At 37.5% G+C, this 21,748-nt stretch overlaps 1 protein-coding gene across 2 annotated transcripts in view; it reads left to right on the top strand.

Annotated features, from left to right (window-relative positions):
- The window catches only part of LOC306866041 (multiple C2 and transmembrane domain-containing protein 1-like), a 37,940-nt gene that overhangs the window by 11,861 nt on the left and 4,331 nt on the right, over positions 1–21,748 (top strand). The window contains exons 4-17 of one of the 2 annotated variants that reach the window (XM_079410999.1): positions 86–165; positions 478–601; positions 2,023–2,061; positions 3,128–3,298; positions 3,816–3,946; positions 5,660–5,846; positions 7,290–7,383; positions 9,714–9,816; positions 13,780–13,882; positions 14,206–14,307; positions 14,443–14,517; positions 16,948–17,067; positions 19,325–19,444; positions 20,952–21,008. In XM_079410999.1, the coding sequence (XP_079267125.1) occupies positions 86–165; positions 478–601; positions 2,023–2,061; positions 3,128–3,298; positions 3,816–3,946; positions 5,660–5,846; positions 7,290–7,383; positions 9,714–9,816; positions 13,780–13,882; positions 14,206–14,307; positions 14,443–14,517; positions 16,948–17,067; positions 19,325–19,444; positions 20,952–21,008 (1,506 nt within the window). The remainder of the gene's footprint in view (positions 1–85; positions 166–477; positions 602–2,022; positions 2,062–3,127; positions 3,299–3,815; positions 3,947–5,659; positions 5,847–7,289; positions 7,384–9,713; positions 9,817–13,779; positions 13,883–14,205; positions 14,308–14,442; positions 14,518–16,947; positions 17,068–19,324; positions 19,445–20,951; positions 21,009–21,748) is intronic. The other variant, XM_079411000.1, reaches the window with a different exon arrangement.

The raw sequence follows: 21,748 nt of genomic DNA, 5'->3' as shown, positions 1-21,748 counted from the left end.
TAATCAATCAGTCATTAAGAAGTCATTCTAGAATGATCTCTGATATTTCTTCCTAAAGAATTTTCCCTGTTGCAATCTATTTTAGGTGTTCGACTATGATTTTGGCCTTCAAGATGATTTTATGGGATCAGCGTACCTGTACCTTGATTCTCTGGAACTGCAGAGGTATCGTGTTTTCATAATCACTGCAAAGATATAAGCAAATCAGCATAAAAAGGTGTTATTATTGTCATAATATTAACGTTGACAAGGTCAGTTTTGCTAATGTTTTGTTGTGATCTAAGAGTTTATTCTGACATCTAGTGCCTTGGATGAAGCATTATACAAATGCAAAAGTTTTCGGTTAACATTATCATTTTAGGTAGATCTAATAATTAAGTTTTAACACATTTATCAAAAAGATTATTCACTTCTTTAAGTGATAAACTATAACACTACTTTTAATGGTGGTCATAAGAGCTCATGTTTTTGTTGTAGGCCTCTTGATGTTCGGTTAGACCTTCAAGATCCTCACTGCCCTGATCAGGACCTGGGCTCTCTGGAGCTGGCGGTCACTCTGTTCCCAAGAAGTACAGAGGACAGAGAGGCCCTCCGACAGGCGGTAAGACTCATTTGGCTGATTAATCTGATTTTATACTTGGAAAAGTTGGAAAAGATTCAATCTGCTGGCAAATTCTCTGCATGCTTCCAAAAAGATTTCATTCTCACATGTTTACAGACCTCAAATTTATTTCACACCTTTCTCATGAGACTATGAACTATTTAGCAACCACGTCCAGTCATCTTGTTTTTGAAAAACAAGTCAATCATGCAACTGAAGTTGATGTCTGTTTACTGTACAAATCCTTTCAAAGGTTTGGGGTTATGATGTTTTTTTTAAAGAAAATAAAACTTTTATTCAGCAAGGATGCATTAAATTGATCAAAAGTGACAGTAAAGAGATTTATAATGTCCCAAACTATTTCTATTTCAAATTTCTGTTCTTTTGAACTTTCTGTCCATCAAAGAATCCTGAAAAAAGTGTCACAGTTTCCACTTAAATATTAAGCAGCACAACTGATTACAAAATTTATCCAAAATTAATAATAATAATAAATGTTTAATGAACAGCCAATCAGCACATTAGAATGATTTAAAATGATAGAATTATGTGACACTGAAGACTGGAGTAATAATGCTGAAAATTCAGCTTTGCATCACAGGATTAAATTACATTTTAAAATACATTCAAATAGAAAACAGAAATTTAAAATTGCAATACTATTTCACAATATTACTATTTTTGCTGTATTTGAACAAATAAATGCAGCCTTGGTGAGCAAAAGAGACTTCTTTTAAAAAGATTATAAAATCTTACCAACTCCAAATTTCTGAATGTAGTGTATATACTGCCTAGCCTACTATTTTTTTAAAAACAGTATGCATTATGCATAATGGACATTTCAAATAGTGCTATTCTACACTGTGGTCACATGAGCTATTATGTTGCATTTAATTAAAATGGTTATTTTTAATACATTTTGTACAAACAAACACACACAAAAAAAACACGGATTATCAAGTTAAGCACAATTCTGGGATACTGTGCCCAGCACAACATGCTCAGTTAGCTTACAAAAAAATTGCATACTGTACAAAAATAGTATAAGTATTATGTTCGGCTAGTCTAAAAAGCCCATGACTCTTGAAAGACACTGGGATGATGGGACGTTTGTGCTGTCTGCATAATGCATGAAATGATTTCAAATTAGACATTAGAAACCTGCTGCAGTCTGCAGGCAGGCGGAGAACCCATCGAAATTCACATGGTGTTCCAGCAACAGATGAAACGGCAGTCTGATGGGCGTCTTTGATCCTCAGGACAGAGCATAAGAACAGAAGATGCGTCTCTTGATCAGATTTAGAGATTTAGCTTCTCATCCAATACAAAAGTAGTCTTGGCAGTATTCAAAGCGCGCCCACCTCCATCCCAGCCCCCTGAATATACAGTAACGCATATGACCTGCTCTCTTGTTTTTGTAGACCATGCTACCGAGGAGAAGCTGGAAGCAATGCAGTAAGGTAAAAAAGCAAGAGCGTTTGCCCCCAGGTTCTCTGACTAGCTGCTGTGTAAACTGTCCCACACAAACCATATCGGGTTTATTAGCAATGAACATTTTGTAGAATGACTTATGCAACATGTTCAAAGAAAAAATGGTTTGTGTGCCAAATGCCCTAAATGTCAGCACTGCAGCAGTCTGGTCAGAGGATGAGTTTTATCAGTACGGCTCCATTAGTTGCGACAGTCGTGCATCTCTCAGGGTGATGGGCCATACATTTTTGTAGACATTTGCATTTTATGCTTTGGTGGCCCAGTCATTCATGGTGTATGTGAAACCATTCCACATTCTTTGACTTCTTTCCCCACTGAGGAATCATTTCATTGTCTTAAAGGGATTCATCCAAAAATCACTGCTGTTCAAAAGTTTGGGGTCAGTAAGATTTGCCTCTTCTGCTCACCAAGGCTGCATTTATTTGATCAAAAATACAGTGAAAACAGTGAAATATTATAACAATTTAAAATACCTGTTTTCTTGTGTTTCCTGTGATGAAAAGCTGCATTTTCAGCATCATCTCTCCAGTCTTCCGTGTCACATGATCCTTCAGAAATCATTCTAATTTGCTGCTCAAGAAACATTTCTTATTATTATTAGTGTTGAAAACAGTTTGCAGCTTAATATTTTTGTAAAAACAGAGATGCAGTTCTTCTTTTCAGGACTTTTTGATGAATTGAAAGCTCAAAACAGAATCGATTTGAAATAGAAATGTAATGTAAATTGTAACATTATAGATGTATTTACTGTGATTTTTGTTAAATTTAAAATGCATCCTTACTTCATAAAAATAATTGATTTAATAATAAAAAAACAGACCCCAAACTTTAAAACAATAGTGTACTTGATGCTCAGATTGTCCTTTTTGGAGCTTTGCAGCCACGTTCACCAACCACTTTTGCTGTATAGACAATCTCATTTTGTGTCCAAAAAATCATGTTTTGAGCAACATGAGGGTGAGTAGATGATGACAGAATTGTCCTTTTGGACTGAAGTAACCTTTTAATGTCCTGTGATGTGTGTGTGGAGCGCAGCAGCAGCAGCAGAATCTCCGGCTGTCGGACATGCACAGAAAGTCTCAGCTGTGGAGGGGCATCGTGAGCATCAGACTCATCGAGGGTCGTAACCTCATCCCCATGGACCAGAACGGCTTGAGTGACCCTTACGTCAAGTTCAAACTAGGCCCTCAGAAGTACAAGAGTAAGGTATGAGCGAACGTGCCATTTCAACATGGCAACATGACACTGTGTGATCTCTTTTTAAATATCTCTGGACCCACTGTCCACGATTCAGCCATTATTCCACAGAAAAAATGTTTGTTCCCCACCTCTGACAGAAATTTCTTTGCTGATGTAACCAACCACTCCCTTCAGCCAATCACCTGCAATTTATATATATATATATATATATATATATGTCTTTTAATTACAACTTTTTGTCATAAACAATAAATGAAAATTAAACCAAATAAAAAAAATATAATTTGTTATATATCTATTAAATAAATAAAATTAAATAATATAAATACAATTTTTATTTATTAATACATTTTTCATTGATTCATTTATTTCAACATGTGCACATCATCGTGGCAACCTTGTTGTCATATGAAGTAAACTTCAGTATACACGTTTCAGCAGACAGAATAACAATACTGTCTGCTAAAACTGTTTCTAAGAACATTATTTCTATATTACTTATTCTTCTCTTCTGTACAAACAGACAATTCCCAAGACCCTCAACCCTCAGTGGAGGGAGCAGTTCGATTTGCATCTGTATGACGAGGAGGGAGGCATTCTGGAGATCTCCGTTTGGGATAAAGACATTGGAAGGAGAGACGACTTCATTGGCCAGTGCGTACAATTTCCTACGTATCATTTATTCACGTTATCAGTATGTCTCTTACCTGGAAATTAAGCCCATCAATACACTATTTCTAGATGCCTGATTTACATTTAGTCATTTAGCAGACGCTTTTATCCAAAGCGACTTACAAATGAGGACAATAGATGCAATTAAAATCAACAAAAAAGCAATGATATGCAAGTGCTATAACAAGTCTCAATTACCTTAACGCAGTACACGCAGCAAGGTTTTTTTTTTTTGTAAATTATATAATAAAAACAGATAGAATAGAAAAAGAATCGAGCAAGCTAGTGTTAGAGGCCTTTTTTGCTTTTGTTAATTGTATAATAAATAAAAAGAAAACAAATAGATAAAATAAAAAAAGATTAGAAAAGCTAGTGTTAGTTTTTTTTTTTGTTTTTTGTTTTTTAAGAATAGAATTAGAATAGAGAGTACTAGAGTTAGAGGGTCAAATAAAGATGGAAGAGATGTGTCTTTAGCCGATTCTTGAAGATGGCTAAGGATTCAGCTGCTTGGATTGAGTTGGGTAGGTCATTCCACCAGGAGGGAACAATTAATTTAAAAGTCCGTGAAAGTGATTTTGTGCCTCTTTGGGATGGCACAATAAAGCAACACTCACTTGCAGAACGCAAGCTTCTAGAGGCACATAGGTCTGAAGTAATGATTTTAGGTAAAGGGGTGCAGAGCCAGTGGTGGTTTTGTAGGCAAACATTAATGCTTTGAATTTTATGAGAGCAGCTATTGGTGGCCAGTGCAAATTGATGAATAGAGGTGTGACGTGCATTCTTTTTGGCTCATTAAAAATGAATCTGACTGCCGTGTTCTGGATTAATTGTAAAGGTTTGATAGAACTGGCTGGAAGACCTCCAAGAGAGCATTGCAATAGTCCAGCCTGGACAGAACAAGAGCTTGAACAAGGAGTTGTGAAGCATGTTACGAAAGAAAGGGCCTGATCTTCTTGATGTTGAATAAAGCAGATCTGCAGGACCGGGAAGATTTGATCATCAATCATATCTCCAAGATTTGTGGCTGTTTTTGAAGGAGGTTATGGTTTATGTGCCTAACTGGAAGGTGAAATTGTGATGAAACGATGGGTTTGATGGAACCACAAGCAGCTCTGTCTTGGCAAGGTTGAGATGAAGGTGATGGTCCTTCATCCATCAAGAAATGTCTGTTAGACAAGCTGAGATGTGAGCAGCTATTGTCGGATCATCAGGATGGAATGAGAGGTAGAGTTGAGTGTCATCAGCATAGCAGTGATATGAAAAGCCATGTTTCTGAATGACAGAACCTAGTGATGCCATATAGACAGAAAAGAGAATTGGTCCAAGAACTGAGCCCTGAGGCACCCCAGTAGTTAGATGTTGCGACTTGGACACCTCACCTCTCCAAGATACCTTGACGGACCTGTCTGAGAGGTAAGACTCAAACCACTGGAGTGAGGTTCCTGAGATGCCTTTTGCAAATAGGGTTGACAGGAGGATCTGGTGGTTCACCTTGTCAAAAGCAGCGGACAAATCCAGCAATATAAGTATTGAAAATTAGGAATCCACTCTTGCTAGTCTTAGGGCTTCAACAACTGAGAGCAAGGCTGTCTCGTTAGAATGTCCACTTCTGGACCCAGACTGTTTGCTGTCGAGGAGGTTGTTCTTGAACCTTAACCAGATTTACAAGAAATGCATGTGTTTAACATATTTCAGGTGTCAGCTGGACCTGTCCAAGTTCAGCAGAGAGAAGACACATAAGCTGGAACTTGAGCTGGAGGAGGATAAAGGGTCGCTGGTACTTCTGGTGACTCTGACCGCCACAGTCGCGGTCTCCATCTCTGACCTGTCTGTCAACCTACTGGACGACCCACACGAACGCCAGCAGATCATTAAGAGATATGTAAGTGTGACGTCCTCACAGCCAAACAGGATTTTTTTCTTCACAAATCAGGGCTTTGACATTGTACAGCAAGTGTTGCTATTAACTGGTAACTTGTCTAACTCTAGAGGGCGCTTGACAACTATATCCTCTATTGAGCCGCATTCAAATCTCAGTATGGTTTTTATAGTATTTGCCATTTATAAATAAAAATCTTGCTCAACAATGTCTTGAAATTAATTTCTTATTCAGTATTCACATCTGTGATTGGCCTATCCTGTCCAGCGCTGAGAAAAACCAAGACAGCACAATGAATGCAATGATGCTTCAGAATGATAATAATTACCATCTTAAACATGATATTAAGACTTTATTAGCTATTAAATATAAAATGCAGTGCTAATGTTATTTTAAATATAAAATAAAGTGCAGTGCTAATATTTGTCAATATAAGTGATCAAATGTACTTATGTATGATCAAGCACCACTTTCTTTATTTTTTTATTTATTTTTGTTTTTGAAAAAAAATAATGTTTTTATTTGGCAAGGACACATTAAATTGGTCAAATGTGACAGTAAAGACTTTTATAATGTTATGAAAGATTTACATTTCAAATGAATGTTATTCTTTTTCTACTTTTTATTCATCAACTAATCCTGAAAAAAAGAACAGTTTCCGCAAAAATATTAAGGCACAGATTTTGTTTTTTCTAAATTGATAATAATAATAATAAATGTTCTTTGAGCATCAAATCAGTATATTAGAATGATTTCTGAAGGATCACGTGACACTGAAGACTGGAGAAATGATGCTGAAAATACAGCTTTGCATCACAGGAATAAATTATATTTTTTAAATGTATTCAATTCAAAAACAAGTAATATTGCAGTATTTTGATTAAATAAATGTGCAAAATACAGCAGAAACTGTTAATGCTCTATTCTGCAGTACACTTCTGTGACCAAAAGGAGGCGTAAAATGATCACAGTCCAGTGCACTACTGGAGTAACATTGGCCTCGTTCACAACTGGACGACGGTGGAGTAACTCACACCAAACAAAGACAGAGAGAGAGACATCTCGCTGCTCTCGGAGCTGTCTGTCCTCTCTATTCACGGTTTGTTTGTGTCCTGCCACTGTCCCCCAGAGGGCCGGTCACTGAACCGCTTACAGAAACTCACCACCAATGCAGACTGACCTTCTTTCATAACAGCTGCATAATGAAGATGTATTCGTGAGAGCCACCAGATAATCTGGCGTGGCGGCTCTGTGTTTTTGTCTCAGTGGCCACGGCCGAGTGGCTTTGACGTGGACACAAAACTGCTTGCGGACTCTGACAGGGGATTAGAGAAAGTTAGGGCCAAAATAGAGCTGTCAGAAACATATGGATGTATTGCTGCTCGGCAGATTGTGAGCTTTGAATGTGGCCATGGGCCTCCGTGATGTGTTTTTGTTCTTTTTCAGAGTCCACAAAGGTCGTTCTTTAACCTGAAGGATGTCGGAGTCGTGCAGGTGAAGATCCTGCGGGCCGAGGGGCTGTTGGCTGCTGATGTCACAGGTAAAATCATATGTCACTTCCTGTATTCATTTGTGCCCAGTGGAACGATAACCAGGATTCTTAGTTTCTTGAAAAACCTGAAGTTATCAGCTGATTTTAAATCTATGGCCTGGAAAAGTCATGGAAATGTATCTCATTTGTGTAGTAAATATATATATATATATATATGTGACCCTGGACCACAAAACCAGTCATAAGTATACGTCTTTGGAAATTGAGATCACCTGAAAGCTGAATAAATAATATTTCCATTGATGTATGGTTTGTTATGATTAGACAATATTTGTCTGAGATACAACTATTTGAAAATCTGGAATCTGAGGGTGCAAAAAAATCTAAATATTAAGAAAATTGCCTTTAAAGTTGTCCAAATTAAGTTCTTAGCAATGCATATTACTAATCAAAAATTAAGTTTTAATATATTTACAGTAGGAAATATACTAAATATCTTCACTTAATATCCTAATGATTATTGGCATAAAACAAAAATTTATAATTTTTGACCCATACAGTGTATTTTTGGCTATTGCTACAAATATACCCCAGAGACTTCAGACTGGTTTTGTGCTCCAGGGTCACATTTATATATATAGTTATGCTAGGATTTAAAATATTTAATTAACTAGATATGACTCTTTGAGCAGTTCTGGCATTGTATAAAAATGTTTTTTTTTGCTTAAAAAAATTAAACAAAGATTTCAAAGATAGAGTAAAACAGTAATATTGTAAAATATTATTCCAATTTAAAAGTGGTGCATCACTGTTTCCACAAAAATATTGTGGGAATAATATGTTTTCAACATTGATAATAATAACAAGTGTTACTTGAGCATCAAGTCAGCATATTAGAAAGATTTCTGAAATACATAACATTTTAAAATATATTAAAATAGAAAAAAGTTATTTTAAATTGTAATAATATTTAATTATATTACTGTTCTTCATTCTATTCCTGATCAAATAAATACACACACACACACATACACATACACACACACACACACACACACACACACACATATATATATATATATATATATATTACAGATATAATGATTGAGATATATATGTTGAGTATATAATGTTGAGATATACAGGTATATATACACACACACTTGCGCACACATTCACACGCACACACACACACACACACACACACACACACACACACTGTATAGTTACATAGAGGTTTTTTCCCCGGGTAGTAAACTGGATGGTCTATAAGAGTTTTGTGGGCATTTTTCTGAATGTTTTGGAGTGGTTAATACCTCAGTTTCTCTTCTGGAGGTGTATGATGGAAAGATGACTGTCTGAAAAAGAGGAGTCTCCTAATTTAATTTTTTCTCACTCATAAGTTGATCTAGTTTTTGAGGTTTGCTGTTCTCTCAAAAGCGGCCCACCTCGTGGGTTCTGATTTCATGCCTTCTTCTAATACCACACCATGGTGGACAGACAAAGGCTTTTAAAAACCTTTTGCACACACACACACACATTAATGCACACACATTTTTCTGTGCCTTTCTCTAAGCCTGTGGTTTAAAAAGACTAAAAAGATTTTTAGCTCCTCTATACTTTTTCCCACTGAAATTCGCCCACACAGATTCTGTGTACTTTTTCCCTCACAGTTTTATTTATTTTAGCTCAAAGCCTTCCAAAATTAGCCAAATATTTCAGAAAACAACATGCATGTGGTGGGAGATGTGTGGAATTACATTCTTTCAGCACAGATGTCATAGACATTTTACTCATACATGTTAAGATTATCTTAATATAAGCCAATATCAGTTTCTCTATGCTAATCTTTCACACTGGCAACATTTCAGGGAAGTTGTATGATCACCAGAAAGGAATAAACATGCATGAGTAACTCTGATTATTATTATTATATATATATATATTACTAATGGGATTTCACATGATCCTCCAGAAATCATTCTAATATGCTGGTTTGCTGCTCAAGAAACATTTATTATTATATTCAAAGTTGAAAACAGCTGTGCTGATTATTTTTGTAGAAACCATGTTACAGCAATGGAAATCTGTTTCAGATAAAACATTATAAAGGTCTTTACTGTCACTTTAAGGATCAATTTATGCATCCTTACTAACCCCAAATGTTTGACCGGTAGTGTAAGAGGACAAGAGCAAGAGAAGGAATAGGGTTGTAAAACATCAGAGATCAGACTTAAACCTTGAACTATGGGACAAGAAACTACATTGCAGTAATACAATTACTTATTGGAAACATTACAGATTACATTTCATTCATATCATTTTCATATCTCACGCGGGTATTTTAACCTAAAAGCTTTTGAATCACTGTGTTTCAGGAAAGAGCGACCCGTTCTGCATTGCGGAGTTGTGTAACGACCGTCTACAAACACACACGGTCTACAAGATGCTGAACCCCGAGTGGAATAAAGTCTTCACCTTGTGAGTTCATTATGCACATCCTCCGCTGCTCCCAGCAGAGGACCAATTAAAATATTCACAGCTGATGAAGTTGTTCTATCACCTGGACTCAAGTGGATTGAACTATCAGCGGTAATTTGGCTTGATTGTGTAATATATTATAGAAAACATGAAATGAAAATGTCTCCCATTTACTTCATTATAAAGGGAAAAAATATTTAATTATCTTAAATCAAAATCCAATTGCTTTCATAACCACAAGTAACTAACAAAAACCAACAAAATGTAAATTTTCTAAAGGAAATATGAATAGTGCAATAGACATGGATGCTGATTGCAGGATATTTAGGTTGCAAGATTGTTATTGTGGCACTGTTTTGGGCTGGTTCTAGGTGGTTTTCAACTGGCCTAGTGAGTCAAATGATCCTAGCACCAATTCTTTATGGTATTTTGGCCCCTAGATATGACTTGGTTTAAGTAATTTAACGAGACTATCACCAATTACCTCACGACATGATTCCAATATATTACATCACATTAACACGTAAATGGTTTGCTTGACTTTTTTCCAGTAGCATGGACATTGTCCCAGATCGGCCAGGCTCAATCACCAGTCAATCACAGCGCACTCCCTCACCTGAATTATAATCACCTGCACCTGCACGTCATCAATGGCAATCATCCCGCACTCCTCAAATACTCACACCTCACAACACTCCAGTGTCCGGTCTCGTTCCTACAAAGAGGACTACTATAGCTATCATATCTCTATGCTTGATACTTACCGTCTTGTTTACTTATCTGCTGTGTTCCATCCCAAGTGTGTGTCTTCCAGCGATCCCAATTCTTGTCAGCTCCCGAGTCTCATCCTGATCCACTGTGTTGGTGAGGTGTGCAGTTACTCCTGTTCCGTGTCTCCTGTTTGGAAAAAGATATTCAAGTTACCATCAATCCTGAACACCGAATAATCCTTGTATCATCAATTACCTGATTCATTCGACCGCCTCAAGTCTGTCAATAAAACCCGTTCACCTTACGTCACTCAGTCCGTGTCCTACTTCTGTAACAGAACACCGGACCAACACCGAACAGACAGACTATGAGCACACCGGATCCATTCCAAGAGCTCGTCGATGCTCTCACACTGACTCCTCTACCAGCACCTCCGGTCACTTCCATCAACAGCTCCACCAGTTCTTCTACCACCGTGATCTCCAGTCCCATGGCCAAACCAGCGCCCTTCTCTGGCGTGGCAGAGGAGTGCAACGGATTTTTATTACAATGTTCCCTAGCCATCGAGATGCAGCCGCACTTGTACCCCACAGAAATGTCAAAGATCGCTTTTATAATTTCTCTCCGAAAGGGAAAGGCCTTACAGTGGGCAGAAACCTTCTGGGCTCAGTGGGGTCCAGCCACTCAATCTTTCGACAATTTTGTAAACCATTTCCGGGAAGTATTTGGCAGGCCTGCCTGTGACACCTCCGTAAGTGAGAAGCTGTATCATTTACGTCAAGGCTCTCTGTCTATTAATGATTATGCTCTCCAGTTTCGCACTCTAGCAGCAGCCAGCGGATGGAACGAGCGATCTCTATTGACAGCCTATCGTCAGGGGTTGGAACCCAAACTTCGGCTGCAGCTGGCCGCCTATGACGACATTTGTGGACTCGAGAGCCTGATACAGCTTTCCATCCGATGCGCATCACGTATGAGATCTTGTCTTGAGGAACAAGCTTTAACCCCCGGTTGCAATTCACTCCCCCGCCACCCACTCAGCCAATACCCTCCAGAACCAGCCAGCAAACACATGCAGATCGATCATGCTCCTCTGCCCATCCAGGAACGTCAAAGACGGATCTCACTCGGATTATGCCTATACTGCGGTGAAAAAGAACACTTCAGGGCAGCATGCCCCGTGCGGGAGATCTCAGCCGTCGGCTCAACCTCCCAACCGCAATCTCCAAAACCAGCTATCAAATACAGTCGGTAAGTGGTACCGCCCTCAGTCGTAAATGTGTCAACCGCAGTGCGGGTCCTGTCCGCCTGAAAGTGGGTTCGCTGCATGAAGAGGACATTCATCTTCTGGTTCTGGAGGGTTCAACAGCAGATATCATACTGGAAAGGCCCTGGTTTGTACAACATCAGCCCAATATCGCCTGGCATACTGGTGACGTCCTGAAGTGGGGTAACCACTGCTTCCCCGCTGTTTTCCCAACACTCCCAGACCCAAATCTGTTCCTGTCAAGAAGATCGCTGTAAATGCCACCTCCATAGAAAGTCCCCTCGAGAAACGGTCCATAGATATCCCAGCCTGTTACTCCCACTTCAGTGACGTCTTGTGCCCCCAGAAGGCCTCCCAGGGACTGTGCAATAGACCTCATACCGGGTGAGCCAGTGCCCCGTGGGAAAATTTACCCACTCTCAATCCCCGAGCGGAAAGCCATGGAGGAGTACATTGAGGAGGCACTCAAACAAGGTTACATTTGCCCCTCTACATCCCCTGCTGCTTCGAGCTTCTTCTTCGTGGCCAAGAAGGATGGTGGATTACGACCGTGCATAGATTACCGAGCCCTGAACAACATAACGGTTAAATTCCGTTATCCCCTTCCTCTCGTCCCAGCAGCGCTTGAACATCTTCGTGGAGCCACCGTATTCTCCAAGCTGGACCTCCGCAGCGCCTACAACCTCATCAGAATACGTTCAGAATTTCGTGACCCCTACTGGCCACTATGAGTACTTAGTCATGCCCTATGATCTTGTCAATGCCCCCTCCGTATTCCAAGACTCTATGCATGAGGTGCTCCGGGAGTTTCTCCACAAGTTTGTGCTGGTCTACATTGATGATATTCTCATCTACTCCCGTAGCATGGCCGAACATTGTCGCGGAGGTCCTGACACGCCTGAGAGACTTCCACCTGTTCCTCAAGGCAGAGAAGTGTACGCTCCATCAGTCCTCAGTGCATTTTTTAGGATACAACATCGATAGCGGTGGCATCCGGATGGACGAGGGGAAGTTGGAGGCCATTCGAGGATGGCCCACTCCTGGCACCATTAAGGAACTGCAACGGTTCCTGGGGTTTGCCAACTTTTACTGCCGCTTCATCCACGAGTACAGCACCATCACAAGCCCTTTGACCAATTTACTTCGCAACAAACCCAAATCACTCGTCTGGAACCCCGCTGCCATCGAAGCCTTCAAGCGTGGGAAGAAGCAGCAGAATTGTCAGAATCATCTTTTTTTTTTCCATGGAGGAAACAAAAAAGAATTGCAAGATGTAAACTCAGAATTCCAAGATAAAAAGTCAAAATTGCTTTATTTTTGTATTCTGTGGCATGGAGGATACAAACAAGAATTCAAAGATATAAACTCAGACTTCCAAGAAAGCTTAAAATTGCAAGATGTGAGATATAAACTAAGTATTCCAAGATAAAACGGTCGGAATTGTGAGATATAAACTTGCAATTGCAAGAAAAAGTTGGAATTGTGAGATGTAAACTCAGAAATCATAGAAAAGAGTCAAAATTGCAAGATGTAAATTCAGAATTCCAAGATAAAATGTCAGAGCTGCTAGAAAAATGTCAGAATTGTGACATAAAACATTGCAGGAATAATACTTCCAAACATTATGGCATTTCAATGTGTTGTAAATTCTGTTTGCTGTTTGATTATGACATACGTAAATGCAATATACTAAGCCATATTATAGTCAATATTACTAGAAATCATTCTGCATAATTTGTTGCACACCTTGACCTCAAAAAAAGCTATGTGACATAAGGTATGATTCATCATCCAATCAAATCCTGAAGTCAAGTACCGCCCAACATAATTTCCCACAGAAATACGGCCCATTATGGCTTTCAGATGCGTTGCAAATTCTGTTTGATGTTGACTTCATACAGTATTTGTAAATGCAATATGAATCGAAATGTTCTGCACACTTTGTTTTGTGTTTGATATAAGACTCTCTCTTGTTCACCCTGCAGTAACGTGAAAGACATTCACTCGGTGCTGGAGATCACCGTGTACGACGAGGACAGAGACCGCAGCGCTGACTTCCTGGGTAAAGTGGCCATCCCGTTATTAAACGTAAGCTCGTCCCATTCAGTTTCCCCAGATTCTTAGATCCACGTGTGTTTTTAAAGACATGTTTGAAAGGAGATTGATGGCGGCGCGTCTTTAAAGGCGCACACAGCTGGGCCTCCCGGTGCCAGGGTAATGTCTCGGTGACAGAGGGATGCTGGTAATGAGCAGGTACTTGTCAGAGTTGGAAGTGCTGGAAGGAGGGAGGGACGGGGAGGGAATGTGCGGCTGGCTGTTTGATGCTGCCGCTGGGAGATCAGGGGTCAGCCGAGCAGGGGGGTCCGCTGGGGCTTTGCCAGACAGCAGGCTGTCACGTCTTCTTCACACAGATCCGCAACAGTGAACAGAAGGCCTACGTCTTAAAAAACAAGGAGCTGACAGGGCCAACAAAGGGGGTCATCTTTCTCGAAGCAGACGTCATCTTCAACGCCGTAAGTGTGCGCTGCGCCCAGAGCGCTGGATGTTGTGTCTTTTGTTTCCACACTGTGGAATATGCAATAATTACTGATGCATAGAGAACTCCAGCGCTAATTAAAACAAATCATTGCGCTTCGTTTCGCTTCAAGGTGAAAGCCAGTTTGCGGACGTTTGTTCCACCAGAACAGAAGTACATCGAAGAGGAGGCCAAAGTCTCTAAACAGGTAAAATAACAACAATGTAACTATTCTTTAAAAGGAAAAGTTCACAAGTAATTACACCTCTGTCATTATTTACTCCCCTTTATGTCGCTCCACAAACCACATGCTGCTTTTTATTCTGTGAACCATACATTACATGAAAAATCATTACACAGCTGTTTCCATAAAAATGAGGCTTCAACGTGGCCAAAAAATAGCTCAAATGCCTTGTGTTGTGTCATACATTCAAAGACTTCTGAAGTGTTTGCATCTTTTTTACTCTGGATACAAAAGCATTAATCATTTTGATGTGTGTTTTTGTCATTTTTTTATTATTATGACTATTTTTTTAAATAGTTTAATATAGTTTATTTATTTAGGGTTTCGTTCTTATTTCAGTTTTAATTATTTTAGTACATAGTTTCCTATCTGAAATTAAATAAGTTTAAGATTTTTAATATTTAATTTCATTTTAGTTATTCATCTTCAGTTATCATTTATTTTTATTTTATATTTTCAATTTTCATTTTAATCTCTATTCATTTTAAAAAATTTTTCTTTAATTTTTTTTATCATTTGTATAATTGTTTTTTATTATTTTTATTTACTTTTTTTAGTTGTAGTTTCAGTTATAAATGTTTTTTTTTTTTGGCACCTAGCTGAAATGAAATAAGTTTAAGATTTTTTTCTTTTTTTATTTTAAATATTAATTTTGTAGTTTTAATAAACTATAATAACCCTGCTTCAGAAGACTTTGAATAAAAAAGTCCTATGGACCACTTCGCCTTATGATGGTTTTTTTATTTTTTTTTAGAGACTCTCTACATGTGTGTTCCATACATAATAACAGCATGCCGTTGGGGCGAGTAAATAATAACACAATATTCATTTTAGCTGAACTGTGCCTTTAATCCAACGGCTGCAATCAAATCAAAACCACCCCAACGAGGGCCGGCGGTCCCATGCCCGCCACACAATAGGCCGACGTGTTTGGGACAGGGGGCGCAAGCGCTGAATCGCAGCGTTTTCCCCCTTGCCCTGCCGCTCTAGGTGTTGAATAGAAATGTCAAGCCGGCCCTCATGAGAGGAGAGGGGCCACCCCAGAGGGCCCGGCTGCGGCTCTACGGCTGTGCCTGCTCATTGTCCTCTCTCTCAATGTGCCTGCGTGACAAAAGCGCTGAATTGGAGGGGCTGGGCTGAATCAGACGCTGTCACAAAGCTGCCCATTGAGCAGAACAGACCGATTCTTCAGTCCTTTATGCCCGTCTCAGTGAAGAGTTCAACCGCGGATTCGGCCCGTATATCTAACCCCAGCTGTCAGTCACACGTCACTTATGGAGATGATTACATTCGCCTCGTTTTTTGATATGCCGTGAGTTTTGTGCACCTTTTGGGGTGGTTTGTGTTAATCATGTGTATCAGAACAAAGTTCGGCCTTTGATGGAAGAGGATAATATTTATGTTTTATAACAAAAAAAATCATAAATGTTTTTATTTTATTTTGATGTGCACCATTTAAAAGGTTGATGTTAGTAAGATTTTTTTTATTAATACTTATATTGATTAAAAGTGAGGGTAAATATTCAGTATTACATTATAACATTAATAATGGTAAAACTAGTTAAATTGATTAAAAGTGACAGAGACATTTATTGTTATAAAAGATTTATGTTAATATACAAATGAATGCTGTTCTTTTGAACTTTCTGTTCATCAAAGAATCCTGAAAAAATGTTGTATGGTTTCCACACACACAAAAAAATATATATTAAGCAGCAAAACTGTTTTCAACATAATAATAATAAAATAATTGTTATTGTTTATTGAGCAGTAAATCAGTATATTAGAATGATTTCTGAAGGATCACGTGACACTGAAGACTGGAGTAATGATGCTGGAAAGTTCAGTTACAATATACTCAAATATAAAAGTTATTTTGAATTGTAATAATATTTTACTATATTACAGTTTTGCTGAATTTTCACTGTCAAATAAATAAATGCAATCTTTATGAACATAAAAAACAGAGAAAATCTTACTGACCCCAAACTTTTGAACGGTAGTGCATTGTTTGAATGTCTTGATTAAAATATATATCACATAATTGTGTGATATATGCAATTGAGAGAATATATATAGTAATACTTAATCTAATTATTATACAAGTAAAGTATATAAAATTAAATTTACTAATAAAATATATTTTATGATTAGAAAATAATGTATTGTGTAAAATTGTGGGTGTTTTTTTTTTTTTTACAAATGAATATTCTTTTGGTTTGAATATATGTTATAAAAACCTATTTATATGATATAAACATAAAACATATCAATATATTACAGTATAATATTGGAAATGATATTGGTATTCAGGAGTATTCTCTAATCATGATCATTATTTTTGAGGTTTATGGCTTATAGTGCTTGTTTGTTTGAATTTCTGTCTCACGTCAGATGCTGCAGCAGAATTTTAACCGAGTGAAGCGCTGCGTCCTCTTCCTCATTAACGTGGGCTCCTACATCAACAGCTGTTTTCAATGGGAGTCCCCCTCCAGGAGTTTATGTACTTTCTTGGTAGGTGGCAAAACTCTCTCGTATATACACACAGAAACAAACACCGATACACACAACTCAAACTCACTTATTAAAGATAGATAGGTCTAGATAATAGATGTACACACTGTATATATTATAGATCGAGTGTGTTTGGTGACTCTTGTGTGTTGAAGGGCTGTGATGTGTGAAGTGTGCTCGTAGTTTAGCGCTGAAGCACCCTTGAGCTAAAACGAGTAGATGTGATCTCTTAGACGCCGTCCCTCTGTGACCTCGCGCCCAACCTCACCCCTCGCCCCCGCCTGCCCCGCTCTGAACACCTCAAGAGCCCTTCACACGGATTCCCTCTCGCTTTCACACACTTCCCTCCTGTACCTGAAGGAGGCGCTGTAGACTCTGAGTCTCCCTCATAATAGATTCTCTCTGTTGTTTTCATCCGTACCTGTTCATGAAAATTAACTGACCAAGATTTGACCTCCCTCTTTAAACAGTGAAGTTCAGCTCTAGTTTACGGCTATGACTGGAAACTTAAACTAAAACTCCTTTACAATACAGTAACAAACACTGTGAACCTGTTCCAGCTCTAATATCTGATAGGATGAACCACATTCAAAGCCTTTGTGAACATCATATGTGACCCTGGACCACAAAACCAGTCATAAGTGTAATTTATACATCATCTGAATAAGCTTTCCATTGATGTATGGTTTGTTAGGATCGGACAATTTTTGTCTGAGATGCAGCTATTTGAAAATCTGGAATCTGAGGGTGCAAAAAAATCTAAATATTGAGAAAATCTCCTTTAAAGTTGTCCAAATGAAATTCTTAGCATTGCATATTACTAATCTAAAATAATGTTTTAATATATTTACAGTAGGAAATTTACTAAATATCTTCATGGAACATAATCTTTACTTAATATCCTACTGATTTTTGGCATAAGAGAAAAATCTATAATTTTGACCCAAACAATGTATTTTTGGCTATTGCTACAAATATACCCCAGCGACTTCAGACTGCTTTTGTGCTCCAGGGTCACACACACACACACACACGCGCACACACACACACATATATATATATATATATATATATATATATATATATATGTATGTGTGTGTGTGTGACCCTGGAGCATATATATATATATATATATATATATATATATATATATATATATATATATATATATATATATATATATATATATATATATATATATATATATATACACACACAAATATAAAATGTGCATATACTAATATACACTATTGCATATATACTAATATGTGTATATACACACTAACATTCAAAAGTTTAATGCTTTTGAAAAAGTCCCTTATGCTCACTAAGTTATTTGATTTAAAAAAATCATAAAAAGTGCAATTTTGTGAAACATATAATATAAAGATATATATATATATATATATATATATATATATATATATATATATATATATAAATAGCTGTTTTATAAATGATTTATATATTACTTTATTTTAAAGTGTAATTTATTTCCTAAGATGGCAAAAAGTAATTTACTCATTTGATGAATAGAAAGTTTTCTTTTTTTGAAATATAAATCTTTTGTAACATTATAAAGATCTTTACTGTCCCTTTTGATCAATTGAATGCATCCTTATTGAATAAAAGTATTCATTTATGAATAAAAAATTACACAGAGCCACACTTTAGATAGATAGATAGATAGATAGATAGATAATTCCCACGATTGCAGTGCATATAAACTTTAAGAATCTAAGATTAGATACTTTAAGATCTATAGATAGATTCCAAAATTGATTGATGCCAAAATTAGTTAATTATATCACAAGTTGTCACACACTTGTAAATCATAAACCTACACAGTAATTATAATGAGCTCTATTAGTATACTACTACAACAGTGTAATTATAAATTTCATTACAGATGTAATTACATATAGGCATTTTTAAAATATAAGTACAATGTAAAAACATGTATGTACACAATAAGTGCATTGTGTCAAATGATTCATTTAAATGTAAGTACATAGTAGTTAAGGCCACCTTAAGGCCATAAAGTGGGACCGAATATGTTATTGTGATGATTAATATTAAATGTTATTATTTATTGAATATTCAATATTAACTATACTTATTTACAAACATTAGCAGATATCTTTATTGTAGTAACTTATTGTTACGAAGGAATTTTTATCATGAAAATGGAATTGCAAGACATCCATTAGTTGATAAAATGATATGAATATGTAATATGTTTGTTGCGATTGGTCAGATCTTTGTGGTGGTGGTTTGGAATTTCGAGATCTACATGGTGCCATTGTCCTTGCTGCTGCTGCTGACCTGGAACTACTTCCTGCTGGCCTCGGGGAAGGAGTCGCGCGAGGGGAGCGTGGTGAGTGTGTTTATGGATGTTGACTCTCGTCTAATGAGGGCTACATTTGTGTCCAGCTCATTTTAAGAACATAGTTGTTGTAGGCCGTCACAGGAAATTGCAATGTCTCACCTTTCCCAAACCATCTTTGATTATTTGAACTAGCCATCAACAATTCCTGGTTAATAAACAGTTATATTGTGCATGTTTATTTTTTAAAGGTGTGTGCACAGCTGGAATTGAATGTTTTTATTCCAATTACTTCAGGTAATTAAAAGTAGCGCAGATATATGAGCTCTTAAACGTGCAATTCCACTTACCTGGTGTATTTACTCGCATTTTCCAATTAAATTGTGTCAAACTAATTTCATGCCATCGTGAAATGTTGCCAATCACACTAAGTGTGTATGCAAAACTCCCTGAAAATTGATTCCATTTTAATTGTTAAAATGGCGTGGAATGAGTGCTGACTTTCAACGCGCAGCGTTTCTGGAGAGGGTGTTCGCTTCCCAATTAAGCCATCAGGAGTATCCAGTCAACCAGTCAGTAGCGATGTGCATCAGATAAATCTCAAAACAATAAAATAATTTTCCACTACTTTGCAAATTAAAATATGGAATTATCATATTGACCAGCATGAATTTCAATATTTTTTTCTAAGCTGGATTTCGGTTGACGGACACATGACAGATACGGAGAGAGAATCATTTTCACATTCAGAAGGAGATTGACACAAATACACAGTCTGTCACCAACGTATGCATATGTGTTTTCATATGTGGCCTAATGGCTAATAAATGGCGGAACAGTTGCCATTAGATTGTCATCAGTCTGTATGTGATGTAACGTGAGTGTTTAAATGACATTCTAGACTCCCCAGAGGAAAATGTTATTGCTCAGAGGTTGATCTTTCATTGCTCGAGAGACTTAATGGAATTCTCGGTTATGTTTTATTTAGATATCAACTTCATCTCAGATGTTTCTTTTAAAACTGATGAGAAAAATACAAATGAAGCAGGGTTTTCATGGTTATAAATCTGTGATTTATAGGCCTGGAAAAGTCAGAAAAATTTGTTAAATATTAAAAAGTCATGGAAAATGTTTAACTGATAAAATTCAGATAACAAATATTTAGTTATTGTTATTCTATTTTTTACTATCAAGTAATCATAATTTATTATTATTATCAAGTAATCAAGACTTTTGTCAAAAGATTCCTACTACAAAATGAATGTGGACAGCAGAGCTCAGATCATTTATGTAATGAGAAATGTTTAAGTTAACATGAAGATCTCATACTTATTGGGATTCAAGTTCATATGGACTTTTGCAGACTTTGGTATCTTGGCAAGCAAAGTTTAAAGATCTCTTCTGAAACTCTAGAGGAGAAGCGTGTGAGATTTCTGTGGTATATTTCTAAAGTCTCTATTCGCTCTCCATTTGATCTCATTGCTGCTTTCGTTCTAGCGTAAACCATTGAGATATTAAAAAGATCGCATTTGTGATTTTTCTTCTTGTTGCTTCATAGCAAGCAATAGAGGATCTTCTTGAGGATGTGGATGAAGACTATGACAAAGATGACAAGGTAACCCTACACTTCTATATAGAAAGGTAGCCTCATTATTTCCTTATCAACTCATTAAGACTCATCTTTCCTCTCGGTGACATGCATGGCTGAAGGAAATCTACCCTCCATCTCACACTATAATTTGTGGTCTTGTGTGTTATCTGAAGCTCTCTGGGACAGCTGAAAGGTTGGCGTACGGACACTCAGTTTAATATACAGTCAGTGCTTTAGTTTAATTGCACCTGAAGCTTGCGTTGCCAAATATATTCAACATATCCCAGATGTTTAACTCCAGCCGTTCTTCTCATTCCCATAACCCTTTGTGCGCCACAAGGCAGCCATTAGCGGCCTGACCTTTGACCCTGGGAGCTAACTTGGGTATTTTGGCACAAATGACCCAGACACCTGTTTTCCATTCATAAGGACCCCTCGTAGGCCCAGGCTAAGCCTGGACATATGTTTGCACTTAGCTTACCGCCGACTGGTCATGAAAATACGCCGAGGGTTGGTATCGCTCTCCAAGCTTTCAGAAATTGTTCCCGCTAATTTATGGGGACAATTGATTTGTTGAACTCCAACTCTGTAAGTTGTTGGGGAAAGAATAACACAACTTGCAGCCCGTCCCACTGATTTTCCATGCGACCCGACACAGGTGAGGCCTGGGGTGCAGAATAAATGCTGTCAGGCACGATCAAACAAGGGAAAAACACAACCTGGCATGGTTCAAATCGCCAGTATTTTATTGAAAAATGACAATC

The sequence above is a fragment of the Barbus barbus genome (assembly GCF_936440315.1).
Source record: "Barbus barbus genome assembly, chromosome: 47".
In the NCBI taxonomy this organism is placed as follows: Eukaryota; Metazoa; Chordata; class Actinopteri; order Cypriniformes; family Cyprinidae; genus Barbus; species Barbus barbus.
The sequence above is the reverse complement of the archived record's forward strand: the minus strand, read 5'-3'. Positions and strand labels throughout refer to the sequence as shown.